The sequence below is a fragment of the Kogia breviceps genome, chromosome 4, assembly GCF_026419965.1.
Source record: "Kogia breviceps isolate mKogBre1 chromosome 4, mKogBre1 haplotype 1, whole genome shotgun sequence".
Taxonomy (NCBI): Eukaryota; Metazoa; Chordata; class Mammalia; order Artiodactyla; family Physeteridae; genus Kogia; species Kogia breviceps.
This window is the reverse complement of record NC_081313.1, coordinates 177,375,060-177,394,314: the sequence shown is the minus strand read 5'-3', so window position 1 is coordinate 177,394,314 and position 19,255 is coordinate 177,375,060. Positions and strand designations below refer to the sequence as shown.

Genomic DNA, 19,255 nt, shown 5'->3' with positions numbered 1-19,255 from the left:
AAAAGTATATGGAATTTGAATTTCAGAGTCCACAGAGAAAGTTTTATTGGCACACAGCCACGCTCATTTACGTGAGCATACATTTATGTATAAATTCATTATACTCATTTATGCAATCTACGGCTCCTTTCACAAAAAGATGGCAAAGTGGCAACAGAGACCCAAAGGCTTCCAAAGTAGAAAATATTTGCTACTTGGACCTTTACGGAAAAAGTTGCTTACCCTTAAGCTCAGGGATCACAAGCCTGGCTTTTAGCCATCTACTTTGCCAGCTCTGCTTGGATGATATAATAAAGCTCTTTTACTGCATTTTATTGCTATGTTCTCCCACGTTTGGGAACTGCAGCCTGACCGAGAGAGAGAGCCCCAGCGTCGTATCCTGTAATAACAATATACATGTACATGGATGTGTATGTATGTAGTGTGTTGTAATCGTGATAATATAGTTGATGTTTGTTGAGTGTGTACTTGTTCCTCTAAATGCTTTTGATGTGTTGCTTCGTTTAGTCCCTATGATAACTTTTGAAGTAGACATATATATTTTTTAAATTAATTAATTTTTAATTCAAGTATAGTTGATTTATAACGTTTCAGGTGTACAGCAAAGTGATTCAGTTATCTATCTATCTCTACATCTGTATTCTTTTTCAGATTCTTTTCCAAGATATTGGATATAGTTTCCTGAGCTCTACAGTAAGAACTTGCTGTTTATCTATTTTATGTATAGTAGTGTGTATCTGTTAATCCCAAACTCCTAATTTATCCCCCCCTCCCCTTTCCTCTATGGTAACTATAAGTTTGTTTTCTACGTCTGTGAGTCTATTTCTGTTTTGTAAATAAGTTCAATTGTATCATTTTTTTTAGAGTCCCCATATAAGTGATATCACATGGTATTTGTCTTTCTCTGTCTGACTTACTTCGCTTAGTATGATCATCTCTAGGTCCATCCATGTTGCTGCAAATGGCATGATTTCATTCTTTTTTATGGCTGAGTAATATTCCATTGTATTTATGTACCACATCTTCTTTATCCACTCCTCTGTCGATGGACATTTAGGTTGCTTCCAGAAGTAGACACATTTTTTTAGTAGAAAAGAAAAGGGAGGGTCAAAGAGGCTATCACTTTTTAAGGTCACATGCTAAGTGTTTGGAGCTGGAATGTGAGTGTGGTGGGTTGAACTGTATCCCCCGGCCCAAGTGTATACATTGAAGTCCTCACCCCCAGGACCTCAGAATGTGACTGTACCTGGAGATGAGGGTCTTTACAGAGGTGATTACATTAAATGAGTTCATTAGGATGGACCCTGATCCAATAGGACTGTGTCCTTAAGAGAAGAGGAGATGAGGACACAGACGCACACAGAGGGAGGACCACGTGAGGACACGGGGAGAAGACGGCCGTCTGCAAGCCAAGGAGAGAAGCCTCAGAGGGAACCAGCCCTGCCAACACCTTGATTTTGGACTTCCAGCCTCTATACCATGAGAGAATATATATTTGTTGTTTAAGGCAACAACACCTAGACTGTAATGTTTCATTAGGGTAGCCCTAGCAAACGAATACACTGAAACTAGTTCTGTCTGCCAGCATATTCTAAGCTGGAATATGAGCTTAGAATATTTCTTGTCTGGGCTGTCTCCTGATGTTCCTCTCCTTCCAGAATCTTCCTCCCTTTCAGAGGCTCAGGCCTCGAGGGCCACTTTCTTCTTACATTGTTGGAGAGCTGCTTCCTCAAATTCTGGCTCCCATTTGCTTGTCCTTGCACTTTGCTGTGGGGGGGGCCCCCTATGTTTAGGGGGAAAATATGATGATGTATTATTTTTCTCTCATAGCTCTGTCTATCCACATCCTCTTCTGGTTCTATCCAAACAAGGTCTAGTTGCAGTTCCTCTAGCTGTGAGATGGAATGATAACTAGAAAACCATTCAGGGAACTGAGTTTCTGTAGATATTTTGCAGAGGGAGAGTAGGTGTACAGCAATGCTTGCAAACGCCAGTGATACAACCACAGGGAAATGGAAATGCAAATTATTACACATTCACTATGTAGGTTCAAGGGTGTAACCAGGCTCTAACTATGTTTTTTAAACATCTTTATTGGAGTATAATTGCTTTACAATGGTGTGTTAGTTTCTGCTTTACAACACAGTGAATCAGTTATACATATACATATGTTCCCATATCTCTTCCCTCTTGCATCTCCCTCCCTCCCTCCCTATCCCACCCCTCTAGGTGGTCACAAAGCACCGAGCTGATCTCCCTGTGCTATGCGGCTGCTTCCCACTAGCTATCTATTTTACATTTGGTAGTGTGTATATGTCTATGCCACTCTCTCACTTCGTCCCAGCTTACCCTTCCCCCTCCCCATATCCTCAAGTCCATTCTGTAGTAGGTCTGTGTCTTTATTCCCATCTTGTCTCTAGGTTCTTCATAAACAATTTTTTGTTTGTTTGTTTTAGATTCCATATATATGTGTTAGCATACGGTATTTGTTTTTCTCTTTCTGACTTACTTCACTCTGTATGACAGACTCCGGGTCCATCCACCTCACTACAACTAACTCAATTTCGTTTCTTTTTATGCCTGAGTAATATTCCATTGTATATATGTGCCACATCTTCTTTATCCATTCATCTGTTGATGGACACTTAGGTTGCTTCCATGTCCTGGCTATTGTAAATAGAGCTGCAATGAACATTGTGGTACATGACTCTTTTTTTTTAAAAAAATATTTATTTATTTTGGCTGTACTGGATCTGAGTTGCGGGCATGTGGACTCTTAGTTGTGGCATGCATGCGGGATCTAGTTCCCCGACCAGGGATCGAACCTGGGCCCCCTGCGTTGAGAGCACGGAGTCTTAGCCACTGGACCACCAGGGAAGTCCCACATGACTCTTTTTGAATTATGGTTTTCTCAGGGTATATGCCCAGTAGTGGGAAGGCTCTAACTATTGATGTGGAAGGATTTGCAAGAAACATTTCTTATCTTTCAGGGTGCAGTGAGGAAACATGAACCGTACTAGTTTTTGTTGTTTCATTTTAGTTTTAAAGGAAGTATAGATTTAGATCGTTTGTAAACTTGCTAAGGTCATGTATATTTATCATTGTGAAATAACATCAGCTTTGTTTAAACAAATGTTTCAGTGAGAAAGAGACCACACTGGAGAAACTCTAAACACATGTCTTCTGATCCCTTTACATAACATAAAATAATTTGGTCCCTTCATACACAGTACGCGCGATATAACAATTGGTTCCCTTCTTGTGGCATGCACAATACAATAATTTGCCAGAATGCTGGGTACTCTGTACTTTGGAGCCAATCTTACCAAATTTATTGAGGGGGTGATTTATGTACAACAAACTGCTTCCTTTCACAGTGTAAAATTGGATGCATTTTGATAACTTCTGCCACAATCAAGATACAGAATGTTTCCATCATACCCCTAAATTTTCCTGAGCCCTTTTGTAATCCCTCCCTCCCTCCACTCCTGGCACTAGGCAACCCTGGAAGCTTGCACCTAATTTCCTCTGGACCTCAACTCTTTCCTCTTGTTGATTTCCTTTGTATCTCACTGTGACGATGGCTATAGGCTGAGTTCTGTAAGTCATCCTGGGGAGTCACTGAACCGGGTGTGGTTCTCGGGGATTGTCAACAAACCACCCCTGCTTGGCAGGGGTCTGAGGAGCCCGGATAACTATGAATCCTTCCAAGGAAGCTGTGGCTCTGTCCTTCATCACCTGCATCCCTCCTAGGACTCCTGTTGCTTTTGTCCAGCAGGAGGGCAGCTGCTACTCAGGCTCCCACGCCCTCAAAACTCTGGTCATCTTTCTGGGGCCAGGGGAGGGTCAGGAGATTCATCAGCTCCTCTTTCTTTCTTCCTTCTCATTTGTTTCTTAATTTTCTGGGATACAGCAGCCAACAGAATTCCTTCCCTAACCCCAGGGGATGCTCCCAGTCTTTGGAGAGAAAAAGACGTTCAAACAAGCATAGATCATACTGAGTGTTGCGATTCCGGGAGCACAGAGGAGGTCTGTGCTAATCCTGAAGTGGAGGGCAGAGAGGGCTTCCTGGAGGAGGTGAAATTTACATGGGCAGGCTCCCTGGAGGAGGCGATATTTACACTGGAAACCTTCCTGGAGGAGGTGATATTTATATTGGAAAGCTCCCTCCCCACTGCCCACGGGAGGAGATGATATTTACATGGGAAAGACGCATAGGATATGGGGTGAGTACCCATGTCAGACCTGGGGTCAGGAGACAGCTTAGTGTTTAATGGCTGGGAAGGATTCTTAGGCCCTCCTGGCAGCCGACTCTGCCATGAGGATTCTTGTTTCAGGGTTGATCGAGGGAGGGCATTTAGCAGAGGACAAGTGAGGGGAACAGGGTAAGACAGAAGAAAGAATTAAGCACAGAGGTGGTCCTAGGTGGAGCCCAGCCTCTGCCTGACCCCACGGGCATCCCTGGAGCCTGCATAACACCACCCAGTTGACCTCACTTTGGAGTGAACTTTTGACCTCCATGACCATCAGTTATTGGCGGTGGGCTGGGTCTGAGGGTTTGTGCAGGCATTGAACTGGAGAGCAGTTCTCTGGAGAACAGGAAGCTGTGAGCTGTTAGCGGGCAACACACACAGCAGCTGACGGATGAGTGTCCAGCTTCAAGGGTGGCTGGACGTGCCATCGACAGTGTCCACTATGGAGACTTTGGTTAGTTTAGGATGACTGGGGCTTTGGAGGGAGAAGGAAACAATGAAGTCAGAGGGGGACCAATATAAGACTAGGCAGAGGGCTTCCCTGGTGGCGCAGTGGTTGAGAGTCCGCCTGCCGATGCAGGGGATACGGGTTCGTGCCCCGGTCCGGGAAGATCCCACGTGCCGCGGAGCGGCTGGTCCCGTGAGCCATGGCCGCTGAGCCTGTGCGTCCAGAGCCTGTGCTCCGCAACGGGAGAGGCCACAGCAGTGAGAGGCCCGCGTACCACAAAAAAAAAAAAAAAAAAAAAAAAGACTAGGCAGAGTGGTTTTTTTTATTTTTTTGTATTTGCATGGTGGTTTTTATTTTTTAATTTTTAAAAATTTTTATTGGAGTATAGTGGATTTACAATGCTGTGCTAGTTTCTGCTGTACAGCAAAGTGAATCAGCTATAAGTATACATGTATCTGCTCTTTTTAAAATTCTTCTCCCATATGGGTCATTACAGAGGACTGAGTAGAATTCCCTGTGCTACACAGTAGGTCCTCATTATATATATTATATATAGTGGTGTGTGTATGTCCATCCCAATCTCCCAATTTATCCCTCCCTCACTTTACCCCCTCAGTAACGATAAGTTTGTTTTCCACATCCGTGTCTCTATTTCTGTTTTGTAAGTTCATTTGTACTTTTTTTTTTTTAGATTCCACGTATAAGCAATATCATATGATATTTGTCTTTCTCTGTCTGACTTACTTCACTCAGGATGACAATCTGAGTGATAGGTCCATCCATGTTGCTGCAAATGGCAATGGTTCATTCTTTTCTATGGCTGAGTAGTATTCCATTGTATATATGTACCACATCTTCTTTATCCATTCCTCTGTCGATGGGCATTTAAGTTGTTTCCATGTCCTGGCTATTGTAAATAGTGCTGCTATGAACATTGGGGTGCATGTGTCTTTTTGAATTATGGTATATTAGGCAGGATCTTGAGTGCTGTATTAATGAGCCTGTACGTCATCCTGAGGGTACTAGGGAGCCATGGGGGGTTTTAGAGTACAGGAGGAACACATCAAGTTGGGTAGGGCTGCCCTGGAGCCACCCTCCCTCCAACACCCTCATTAAGAGTGATGATGAGTAAAGGATAAAGAAGATGTGGTATATATATATATATATATATATATATATATATATATATATATATATATAATGAAATACTACTCAGCCATAAAAAGGAACGAAACAGTGCTGCCATTTTCAGAGATGTGGCTGGACCTAGAGACTGTCATACAGAGTGAAGTAAGTCAGAAAGAGAAAAACAAATATTGTATAATATTGCTTATATATGGAATCTTGAAAAATGGTACAGATGAACTTCTTTGCAAAGCAGAAATAGAGTCACAGATGTAGAGAACAAACTTATGGTTACCAAGGGGGAAGGGGGGTGGAATGAACTGGAAGATTGGGATTGACATATATACACTACTATGTACAAAATAGATAACTAATGAGAACCGACTGTATAGCACAGGGAACTCTACTCAGAGCTCTGCGGTGACCTGAAAGGGAAGGAAATCTGAAAAAGTGTGGACATACGTCTATGTATGACTGATTCACTTTGCTGTACAGCAGAAACTAACACCACATTGTAAAGCAACTACACTCCAACAAAGAAAAAAAAGAGTACAGATGAGTGACGTCTCTGGGCCTCCTCCAGACTGACTTCTGTAGTCTTGAGTGTCCCCCAATTTCCCCTTTGCTGGGAAAGTCACACCAGTTAGTGTTCCACAACCCACTTGACTAGAATTGTGCATTTCCTTCCCTTTCTTCTCCCCCTACACCAGCCCTCGTCCCTGGAGGATCTCTGCTGTCCAGATTTCATAGCCTCGGTCACTTCTTTAGCATTTGAAGGGTGACTGGCAGCTTGCATGCTCAGTCACTAGCCAGGACCCCAGACCCCATCTGCGGTCAGTAGAATAATGAGGCTCCCCCCACCCCCCACCCCCACCCTGTTGGCCACCTCCTAGTCCCTGGAAGCTGTGAATATATGACCTTCTACCGCAAAAGGGACTTTGCAGGTGTGATGAAGTTAAGGGTCTTGAGACGGGAGATTATTCTGTATGAACTGAGTAGGTCTAATGTAATCACAAAATCCTTTTAAGGGGGGTGGAAGGAGGGTCAGAGAGAGAAGGAGACGGAGAGAGAGAGGGAGAGAGACTTCAGACAGAGGAAATGAGACAAATCTACCATCTATCTATATATCTATCCATCTATCACCTACCTATCTATTATCTATCTATCTACCATCTATCTATCTATCTATCTATCCATCTGTCTATCTATCCATCCATCCATGGTGTGAATGTTTGTGTGTGTGTGAGGGGGGGGGGAGAGAGAAAGAGAGAGAGGGATTTTGGAGATACTGCATTGCTCGCTTTGAAGATGGAGGAAGGGGCTTTGAGCCCAGGGATGTCGGCTGTCTCCAGAAGCTGGAAAAGACAAGGAATGGAGTCTCCCTTAGAGCCTCCAGAAGGATCGCAACCCTGCTGACATCTTGATTTCAGCCCCGCGTAAGACTCATTTGGGATGCTGACCTCCAGACCTGTGATGTAATAAATTTATGTTGTTTCATGCCATTACGTTTGTGGCAATTTGTTCTGCCAGGTCATCACACTTTTCTTTTCTCCATCTCCCCACCCATGACCACATCCTGTCTGACACCCATACTACACAACACAAGTGTTGTAAGATACCAATGTGACCATTACTTCCTTACTGAAATCTCTTTTATCTCCCTGCAGAGATGGTCTAAACTCTTTCATGTACAATGGGAGGTCCTGCCTGAAGTGGACTTGCTGACTCTTCTAACTGAGTCACTGCGGGCACCATGCCTCCAACCCGTAGCTGTGACCACTTATTATTGACATAGTGTCAATAATAACTGATAATATTGAGTATTATTTTTGCCAGGCAGGATTTTACGGCTTTATCACATTAAACCTCAAACTCTATGATGTTATCATGATCCTTTTTTTTTTTTTTTTAACTGACAGGGACAATTGCTTCCAAGTGTATCAGTTGTCTCCTGCTGTGTAACAAATCACTCTCCAAATGTAACAGTTTTAAACAACACATTTTTAATTTTCTTACAGTTTCTGAGGATTGGGAATCTGGGGGTGGCTTAGCTGGATGCAGCTGGATCAGGGTCTTCTCAGGAGGTCACAGTCAAGCTGTTGGCTGGAATCTGAGTTCCCCCTCATGCGGGCTTCTCCAGGGCACTGCTTGAGCGTCCTCACAACATGCTAACTGATGTCCCTTCAGTAAATGATTCTGGAAAGGAAGAGGGAGGGGAAAACCACCATGATGCTTACAACCTCAGATGTCTCAGCTCCCACACAAGGTCACAATCTTCCTTTCTCTGTTCCTTAGAAACAAGTCACTAAGTCCAGCTCATACTCACGGAGAGAAGAATTAGGTTTCCCACTCTTGAAGGGAGGACTATCAAAGAATTTGAGTAATAGCCAAGCTTTGGAGATTTTCCCATGTGTCAGCCTCTGGTCTAAGCATGTCACATAGAGCCGTTGCTCTGATGCTCACCTCGACCCCATGAAATATGTCCTGCTTATCAAGCCCATTTTACAGATGGCCATGTTGAGGCATAGAGAAATTAATTGCTGGAGAGGGTGTGGAGAAAAGGGGACCCTCCTGCACTGTTGGTGGGAATGTAAATTGGTGCAGTCACTATGGAGAACTGTATGGAGGTTCCTTAAAAAACTAAAAGTAGAGTTACCATATGATCTAGCAATCCTACTCCTGGGCGTATATCCAGAGAAAAACATAATTTGAAAAGATTCATGCCCCCCTGATGTTCACTGCAGCACTGTTTACAATAACCAAGACATGGAAGCAACCTAAATGTCCATCGACAGGTGAATGGCTAAAGAAGATGTGATATATTTATACAATGGACTATTACTCAGCCATAAAAGAGAAGGAAATCATGCCATTTGCAGCAACATGGATGGACTTAAGAGATTATCATACTAAGTGAAGTAAGGCAGACAGAGAAAGGCAAATATGATATGATATTATTTATATGTGGAATCTAAATAAGTGATACAAATGAACTTATTGACAAAACAGAAATTGACTCACAGACATAGAAAACAAACTTATAGTTACCAAAGGGGAAAGGGAGGGGAGGGATAAATTAGGAGTTTGGGGTTAACAGATACACACTACTATATATAAAATAGATAAACAACAAGGACCTACTGTTTAGTACAGGGAACTATACTCAATATCTTGCAATAACCTATAATGGAACAGAATGTAAAAAATTGAATAATATATATATATATCTGAATCACTTTGCTGTACACCTGAAACTAGCACAACATTGTAAATCAACTATATTTCAATAAAAATTTAAAAAAGAGTAGGTCTGTGTCTTTATTCCCATCTTGCCCCTAGGTTCTTCATGACTTTTTTTTTTCTTAGCTTCCATGTATATGTGTTAGCATACGGTATTTGTTTTTCTCTTTCTGACTTACTTCACTCTGTATGACAGACTCTAGGTCCATCCACCTCACTACAAAAAACTCAGTTTCGTTTCTTTTTATGGTTGAGTAATATGCCATTGTAAATATGTGCCACATCTTCTTTATCCTACTAGAGCATGGACTTGAGGATATGGGGAGGGGGAAGGGTAAGCTGTGACAAAGTGAGAGAGTGGTGTGGACATATATACACTACCAAGTGTAAAATAGATAGCTAGTGGGAAGCAGCCGCATAGCACAGGGAGATCAGCTCGGTGCTTTGTGACCACCTAGAGGGAAGGGCTAGGGAGGGTGGGAGGGAGACACAAGAGGGAGGCGATATGGGGATATATGTATCTGTATAGCTGATTCACTTTGTTGTAAAGCAGCAACTAACACACGATTGTAAAGCAATTATACTCCAATAAAGATGTTAAAAAAAATTTGGGGCTTCCCTGGTGGCGCAGTGGTTGAGAGTCCGCCTGCCAATGCAGGGGACACGGGTTCATGCCCCAGTCCGGGAAGATCCCACGTGCCGCGGAGCGGCTGGGCCCGTGAGCCATGGCCGCTGAGCCTGCGCGTCTGGAGCCTGTGCTCCGCAACGGGAGAGGCCATGACAGTGAGAGGCCCGCGTACCACACACACACAAAAAAAAAATTAAAAAAAGAATTTGCCCAGGACCACACATAACTAGCAAATGGTGGAGACAAGATCTGGACCCCTGGCGATCTGGTGCTAGAGTCTGTTTTTATCCGCCAGGGCTTCTCTTAACATAGCTCCATTTATCTTCCTTCCTGGTGAACTTTACTGTATTTCTGTGCTGGCTCTTCATTGCAGCCTCACTGGGGAGGGTCTCCTAGCCAGCTGATGAACAGATGGGACCACTGATGAATCTGCTTCAGCGATCATAACTCCAGGGTGTATATTTTGCCTTGCACAGAGCAAAAAAGGAGAATATAAAAACAAGTGGGGTTCTTCTTCCCAAGAACCTGGGGCTGGTCTTTGCACCTAAGTTTTGGCTTGGAGCAGGTGTTCTTGGCGCCTGTCCACATCTGTGACCTTCAACCCTTAGGGCACACTAGACTGACATGTGCCAGCCACTGCGTTTTGTTGTCAACAGGGTTATGAACTGGAGCCCATTCTATCTGCTTGGAGGCCAGGTCCTGGGTTGACACAAGCCTCAATCAGTGACTGACAGTAGCTGGTGGATAAATACCCCAACTCCCTCCCCTGACAGTTGGGATAACTCTGAAGAGTGTGCTCTAGGTTACCTTCCAGAGGTCCCCAGCCACATTAATTTTCAGTTTCTTATTGAGTAACTTGCCTGATAACATTCACTGCAGGCTCTTTCCCTTCCCTATCACACTTCCCCCATCCCCAGCTGAAGTTTTTTGGGGTCAACTCCCTGATGAACTACTTTCACACGCATCCTTGTCTGAGCATCTGCAACTGGGGGACCCTAACTAAGACATTCCTAGACCACCATGTTTATGAGTGGCATGTGCCTCTGTGTGTGTGTGTGTGTGTGTGTGTGTTGGGTTGTTTTGGGGGCAGTGCTGGGCATGGGGTGTGTCACTGTCCAGTGATCAGATATTGTGGGGAGCTAAAGGCAAATGAAATGGTGAAAGCTTTAGACCTTGGAGTCAGAGGGTCCCGGATTCGAAGCTCGGGTCCAGGTAATCTTGGACAAGTCACATCTCCTCTCTAAGCCTTGGTTTCCATTTTAGTTGTACTTTTTTGGTGAAATAGGTGTGGGTAGGAATCCCTAGTATATGATGTTGTCATGATGGTGAAATTAAATTTTATTGGAAATGTGTTTAGCATAGTGCCTGGTACCTGAGGGCTCTGATGATGGTTTGTATGGGGCAGGCTGGGAGGAGACCGTTGAGTTTGGGGCTTGCTTCATTGGGTAGTGGAAGTTTATCTATTATTGGGTACAATAAAATAAGGTGATGAGAGATGGGAGATAGATGTTGCTGGGGGAAGAAAAAAGTGAGTAGGAAGGAAAGAGAGAGAGAGAGGGAGATAGACTCACACAGGGACCCATCAGCCAGACACACTTCTCTTCACTGTGGAGAAAGGAGAGGATTAGAGGTTTGTCAGACTCTCCTTTATGAGTGGAGGCAACTCAGCAGAAAGGACCATGATGCCTTGGCTGCATTGAGTAATTCTGGCTCTGCCCCTCCCCTCTCCCCACACCCTCTGTTACTGAAAACCCGGAGAACAGTGAGAAAGTACTCTTCATTGAATGACAGAAACTTCACGATGTGGAACTTCAGTTTTCTCCTCTTTTGGGGTGAGTATGAGCCTGAATAGGGGGTCTGGGGAGAACCTGCTCTGGAAATAGACTGTAAGGAAAAGGGAGAGCCTAGACCGTCCAGCCAAGAGATCATAATTCTAGGCTGGACACTGCAAACATCATCACTGGGGAACCTTTGACCAAAATCAGTCGGCCCAGGGAATTCACCTGTCAAGGAAGAGTTTCGTTATAGTCATTCAGTTGCCATGTATTTCCTGAGCACCCACTGTATGCTGGGTGCTGTTTTAGGCACTGAGAATAGAGCAGTGAACAAACAGACAAGGTTTCTGCCCTTGTGAGGCTGACATACCGCTGGGAGGAGATAGGAAGAAAGGAAGCCAGTAACGGTAATAGCAACCTCCCAAGTAGTACCGTTTTAAGTTCCTCAAATAGAGAATGTATTCAATCTTCATTAAATGCCTCTGATATTGGGTCATTAATAGTCCCATTTTCTCAGGGTAGTGGGATGGCTGGGTCATATGGTAGTTCCATTTTTAGTTTTTTAAGGAACCTCCATACTGATCTCCATAGTGGCAGTACCCACTTACATTCCCACCAACAGTGCAAGAGGGTTCCCTTTTCTCCACACCCTCTCCAGCATTTATTGTTTATAGATTTTTTGATGATGGTCATTCTGACCGGTGTGAGGTGATACTTCATTGTAGTTTTGATTTGCATTTCTCTAATAATTAGTGATGTTGAGCATCTTTTCATGTGCGTCTTGGCCATATGTATGTCTTCTTTGGAGAAATGTCTATTTAGGTCTTCCACCCATGTTTGTTTGTTGGTTGGTTTGTTTTTGCCGTACACGGGCCTCTCACTGCTGTGGCCTCTCCCGTTGCGGAGCACAGGCTCCAGACGCGCAGGCTCAGCGGCCACGGCTCACGGGCCCAGCCGCTCCGCGGCATGTGGGATCTTCCCGGACCGGGGCACGAACCCGTGTCCCCTGCATTGGCAGGCGGATTCTCAACCACTGCACCACCAGGGAAGCCCCACTCATGTTTTGATTGGGTTGTTTGCTTTTTTGATATTGAGCTGTATGAGCTGTTTGTATATTTTGGAGATTAATCCCTTGTCAGCTGCTTCATTTGCAAATATTTTCTCTGATTCTGAGGGCTGTCTTTTTGTCTTGTTTATGGTGTCCTTTGCTGTGCAAAAGCTTTTAATTTTCATTAGGTCCCATTTGTTTATTTTTGTTTTTATTTTCAAAATTGGGTCATTTGTAGGGACGTGGATGGACCTAGAATGTGTCATACAGAGTGAAGTAAGTCAGAAAGAGAGAAACAAATATCATATACTAGCGCATGTATGGAATCTAGTGGAATCTAGAAAAATGGTACAGATGAACCTATTTGTAAAGCAGAAATAGAGACACAGACGTAGAGAACAAACGTATGGACACCAAGGGGTGGAAAGGGCGGGGTGGGATGAATGGGGAGATTGGGATTGACAGATATACACTGCTATGTATAAAATAGGTAACTAACGAGAACCTACTGTATAGCACAGGGAACTCTACTCAGTGCTCTGTGGTGTCCTAAATGGGAAGGAAATCCAAAAGAGAGGGGATATATGTATACACATAGCTGATTCCCTTCGCTGTAGAGCAGAAACTAACACAACACTGTAAAGCAACTATACCCCAATTAAAATAAAATAGTCCCATTTTACAAAGGAGAAAAATGAGGCAAAAGAGATTAAATAACTTGTCCAAGACCATTTAGCTAGTAAGGGGTAGAGCTAGGATTTAAAAACAGGCATCCTGGATCCAGAGTCCGTACATCTCTAAACTATTCTGCTCCAAATAACAAATAAACAAAAGCATTTCAGAGAGTGGCAAGTGCTATGAAAGAAATTGTCATAGAGTGTGACTGGGGGTTACGTAGAAGGGGAAGGTATTTCTGAAGAAATGATGTTTGTGCTGAGGCCTGAACAATGAGATGGAGCCATCCTGTCTGTTCTCTTAATTTTTTTTACTTCAGTTGTCAGTTTTTCTTGGTCTTGCTTATCTTTCACGTCATGGTTTCCTTCACGGATCTCGTGAGTTTTGGTCTTTGGTTCAAATCTAAGAATAGGAGACCTGATCTAAGCAACAAATGTGGGTTTTCTCTGTGTTGTACAATGGATCCGTTTCCCTTATTTCACGGAGGAGAGAATTTCGTCACAAAGAGATTAAGTAACTTTCCCAAGGCCACGTAGTCTGTAATTGGTGAAGCCAGATTTTTAAGCCCAAGCATTTTGGCCCTAGCACTGGTATGCTTAAACACAATGTTCTGTTCCCTTTAAAATAATTAAAGAGCAAGAAAATTTCAGTTAGTGATAATAAGAAAGTTGGGAGTTTGGGTCTGTGGGACTTGTCGACTGGCAGGTTTCATTAGAAGGAGCCGGTAATTTGTGGACCTCAAATGCTAAAATGCAGACTTGTTTCTTTGGGGTGTCAGCACTGGCGCTGGTCATTAGTACTCTATCCTGCCCTTAATAAGCAAAGAGTGGTGATGCTGACATTGATGTTGGTGATGCTGAAGATGATGATGATGATGGTGATGACGATGATGATGTGATGATGGAGAGGAGCTAAATGTTGGGGGACTGCACTGCCTTTTATTTTATTTTATTTTATTTTATTTTATTTATTGTTCGTGCGGTACGCGGGCCTCTCCCTGTTGTGGCCTCTCCCGTTGCGGAGCACGGGCTCCGGACGCGCAGGCTCAGCGGCCTCGGCTCACGGGCCCAGCCGCTCCGGACGCGCAGGCGCAGCGGCCTCGGCTCACGGGCCCAGCCGCTCCGGACGCGCAGGCTCAGCGGCCGTGGCTCACGGGCCCAGCCGCTCCGGACGCGCAGGCGCAGCGGCCTCGGCTCACGGGCCCAGCCGCTCCGGACGCGCAGGCTCAGCGGCCGTCGCTCACGGGCCCAGCCGCTCCGGACGCGCAGGCTCAGCGGCCGTGGCTCACGGGCCCAGCCGCTCCGGACGCGCAGGCTCAGCGGCCGTGGCTCACGGGCCCAGCCGCTCCGGACGCGCAGGCTCAGCGGCCGTGGCTCACGGGCCCAGCCGCTCCGCGGCATGTGGGATCTTCCCGGACCGGGGCACGAACCCGTGTCCCCTGCATCGGCAGGCGGACCCTCAACCTCTGCGCCACCAGGGAAGCCCTGCACTGCATTTTAGATGTTAAAAAAATTGTCTTACCCTCCCATTAAAATTTAATACTACAGATATACTATATACTTATTTATATATTATATGTATATCTGTGTGTGTCTTATAGATGAAGAGTAAGATTTTTTCATCTCTCCCCAAGAACCAAGTTTTCCTCTTGGGGGGAGATATCATTTCTTTTTTTTTTTTTTTTTTTGCGGTATGCGGGCCTCTCACTGTTGTGGCCTCTCCCGTTGCGGAGCACAGGCTCCGGACGCGCAGGCCTAGCGGCCATGGCTCACGGGCTTAGTTGCTCCGCGGCATATGGGATCTTCCCGGACCAGGGCACGAACCCGTGTCTCCTGCATCGGCAGGCGGATTCTCAACCACTGCGCCACCAGGGAAGCCCCGAGATATCATTTCTTTTGAGAATGCATGTTTCAACGTATGGGATTTATTTTTTCTTCTAATTTTTGTTGGCGTATAGTTAATTTACAATGTTGTGTTAATTTCAGGTGTACAGCAAAGTGAATCTGTTATACATATACATATATCCACTCTTTTTTAGATTCTTTTCCAATATAGGCCATTACAAACTATTCAGTAGAGTTCCCTGGGCTATACAGTAGGTTCTTATTAGTTAGTTTTTTTTTTTTTCTCTTTGGCCGTGCTGTGCGGCTTGTGGGAACTTAGTTCCCCGATGAGGGATCGAACCCATGTCAACTTCAGTGGAAGTGTGGAGTTCTAACCACCGGACCTCCAGGGAATTTCCTCAATGTATGTTTTTGAAAATCATCTGGAACTGTTTGTAAACGAAAAAAAAAAAATGAAGCTAATACAAACAAAATGAAAAACGAAAATGAAGTGCAGAAAAGCAGGAATGGTGGCTGTGAAGGTTATATAAAGTAATGTATGCTTGTCATTCCCTTGGGGCTTTCATCTAAGCTCATCAAACCTGTTTCTATGAGGCTACACCAAGAGTAATTCTTCAGGTTGAGTCCAAAGAGCTTCTTGATGGGTCATGGTGTTTTTCTTTTCTTTCTTCACAGGGTGCTGTGGTATATACACCTGGGGAATGTTCACATTACCCTCCCTGGAATCAATGACAACACGTAAGTTAGGGAATCTATATGCCCAGCGTGGCGGGGAGGAGACTCTTCTGACCCGGGAGGCTGAGCCACAACCGGACACTTGCCACAAACTAGTACGTGGCTGAGCAAGGGATAACATCCAGGTCTCCCGGCTCCCACCCAAGCTTTTTCTCTTGTGCGTTAAACTTGCTGTGTGACCTCAGGCAAGTCACACGACCTCTTGGATCTTCATTTTCCTCAGCTGCGAGATACAGGTAAACGAGGGTTCCTGTGGCACAGGGATGCTGTAAAGCTTAAAACCAAAGAGGTAACATTGTAGACTACCTGGCACGTGTGAGAAGAGCTTCATGAATGATGGGGCAGTGGGGATGGGGATGGGATTTATTTAAACCACAACTCAACGTAGGGGAAAAAGGTGCATTTTTAGATGTTTCGCTCAGTATTCTCATCTTCCACGCAAGCTCCTGCTGGATGCAGGAGGAGAAACATGGCCAGTTCTGTGTTCTCAGTGTCGCAGTCTCCTGGCTCAGCCTTATTTGGGAAACTCAGTCTTTATGGTACAAAGAGTTAAATCTTTCAAATCTCCTCGCCCTACTCTCGTTCCTCCCGAGATGGTGTGTGGGTGTTGGCGTAAGGGGCAGCTTATGGCATCTTGCAGCAGTGAAGTGTGGACTCTGAATGGGGTGTTTTGTCCACTGGGGGAAAAAACATGGTAACTTGGAATATACTAAATGTATGCTTACACCAGGGGACTGGCTGGCTAAATTGTTGCATTTGTGGAACCAACCCAAGCTATTGTAACAAATAAACCCCAAACTGTCAGTGGCTTAAGAAAAAGAAATTTCATTCTTGTTTGTTTAAGGGTCCAATGAGGATCTTTCTGGCTGGTGGGTGGTTTTCCTACATGTGGTGATTCGGGGACCCAGATGCTTTCTGTTTTGTGGCTCAGCCATACTAGTACCTCAGAGACTCTGCAGACAGTGGCAAAGCCACATTATTAAAACCCAGGCTCTGCAGTGACACACGTCAATGGCCGTTCATGGTCACATGACCATACCCGGATGCAAGGTGAGCTGGGAAATGTAGTCCATGGCAGGGTAGTTGCCTCCTACTGTCAATTCTACACCATGGAAAGGAGAGTGTGAAGTTTTTGTTCTATCTTGGGCTACCTAGCTATCTCTGGCACAGTTAGAGCCCATGGATATAATGGAATGCTATACAGCTGATAAAAAGCTTTAAGTTTGGTCATGTGAACTGACTTGGAAAGTTGCCCCAAACATTATTTTCTTAATTTTTTTAAGTTATAGAAATATTTAAACGTTCAAAGGTAGGAAAAATAGTATAACAAACTCCCATGTACCCATTGCTCAACTTCAACACTTGACAAATTTTGCTGCTCTTGGTCACATGAAAAAGAAAGTAATAGTAGAACAGAGCTGTCCAAAAGAACTTTCTATGACAATGAACATGTTCTAGATCTACAGTAGTCACTAGTCAATGGAGCTACTGAGAACTTAAATGTGGCTAGTGCAACCGAAGAATCAATGCTTCATTTTATTTAATTTTAATAGATTTCAGTGTAAACAGCCATATATGATTAGTAGCTACTGTGATGGACAGCACAGTGGACTGTATGTTGAGCGATACCATTTGTGTTCAGAAAATTGTGTGAATTTATAAATTCATTTATATTTAATGTTATATTTACATGACTGAGCTTGTGAATAGGACCTAGCCTTGAAGGATTCACTCTAAGCTTTTGACAGTGGTGACCCCTGGGTATAACAAAGGGGCCCAGAGAGATCTTCACTTTTAATTTTATATACTTCTGCATTGTTTGAATTTTTTTTACTGTAAGTAATTATTACCTTCTTACAAAAAAGATAAAGACAAATGAAACAACAGATACACAGCACTATATATAAAATAGATAAGCAACAAGGTCCTACTGTATAGCACAGGGAACTGTATTCAATATCTTGGAATAACGTATAATGGAAAAGAATCTGAAAAAGAATATATATATATGTATATGAACTGAATCACTTTGCTGTACACCTGAAACTAATACAACATTGTAAATCAACTATACCTCAATAAAAATATTTTTTTAAAAACCCAAAGAAACAAAAATAAGGATCACCACCTGCTTTTGGTTAATTGCTATAGAAGCAGAGCCTGAGGTGAGGATTCTTGTGTGAGTAGAGTCATTTATGAAGGAAGGGCTCTCAGGAGACACTGTTAGGGGAGGGAGGGAAGCAGGATTGGATAGGGGAAGAACTAGCCACTCAGAAGGTGTTTCAGGAGAGTTTCAGCCAAGGCCTGATCCCAGGAGGAGCTCTGGAGTGTGAATTACACCACAGCCATTCACCTGCTCAGAGGCTGTTACACTCCTGCATCTGTCACGCAATACTTCTAGGCCAGTGGCGGCGGGGGGGTGGGGGTGCGATGCCAATCAGGTAAATTGGATGCGGGTAGGGCCGAGAGCGGCTGCTATCCCCCCCCACCCATATTTTTAAAACTTTTTTTTTTTTTTTGGCCTCACCGCGCAGCATGTGGGATCTTAGTTCCCCGACCAGGGATTAAACCCATGCCCCCTGCCGTGGAAGCAGGGAGGGAGTCCTAACCACTGGACTGCCAGAGAATTTCCCCCACCCCCCCTTTTTTTAAGTGTTTTTAAAAATTGAAGTATAGTTAATATTCAATGTTGTGTTAGTTTCAGGTGTCCAGCAAAGTGATTCAGTTTTATATACACACACACACACACACACACACACACACACACACACACACGAGTATATATGTTCTTTTTCAGATTCTTTTTCATTATATGTTATTACAAGAAATTGAATATAGTTCCCTGTGCTATACAGCAGGTCCTTGTTTACCTGTTTTATATATAGTAGTGTGTATCTGTTAATCCCAAGCTCCCAAATGTATCTCTCCCCACTGCCCGCTATCCCCTTTGGTAACCATAAGTCTGTTTTCTATGTCTGTGAGTCTATTTCTGTTTTGTCAATAAGTTCATTTGTATCGTTTTTTTAAAAATTCCACATATAAGTGATATCATATGATATTTGTCTTTGATTTTCTTCACTTAATATGATAATCTTTAGGTCCATCCATGTTGCTGCAAATGACATTATTTCATTCTTTTTTACAACTGAGAAATATTCCATTGTATGTGTGTGTGTGTATATATATATATATATATCTCACATCTTCTTTATCCATTCATCTGTCCATGGACATTAGGTTGCTTCCATGTCTTGGCTCTTATAAAAAGTGCTTCCATGAACATTGGAACCCTATCCTTTCTTACTTGGCAAGGTGTGAAGAACTCGTGAGCTGATGGTGGTAAATCCCCAGGAAGAGGCTGGGTTTTCCTCTTCACATCCTCACTCCCTCTTTCATAACTCACCACTGTGATCATTGGTACCCAGGGACAAAGGTAGCCTGGGTTGAAAGGATGGGTCATGGCCAGATCTCAAAGGGATCCATC

General features: G+C 43.9%; 1 protein-coding gene across 2 annotated transcripts in view; it reads left to right on the top strand.

Annotated features, from left to right (window-relative positions):
• Nucleotides 1-11,445: 11,445 nt before the first annotated feature.
• Nucleotides 11,446-19,255, top strand: part of ADGRE1 (adhesion G protein-coupled receptor E1) — a 49,084-nt gene continuing 41,274 nt past the window's right edge. The window contains exons 1-3 of one of the 2 annotated variants that reach the window (XM_067032992.1): nt 11,467-11,526; nt 15,356-15,557; nt 15,712-15,774. In XM_067032992.1, the coding sequence (XP_066889093.1) occupies nt 15,509-15,557; nt 15,712-15,774 (112 nt within the window). In that variant the 5' untranslated portion in view covers nt 11,467-11,526; nt 15,356-15,508. Of the gene's footprint in view, nt 11,527-15,355; nt 15,558-15,711; nt 15,775-19,255 lie in introns of both variants that reach the window. The other variant, XM_067032991.1, reaches the window with a different exon arrangement.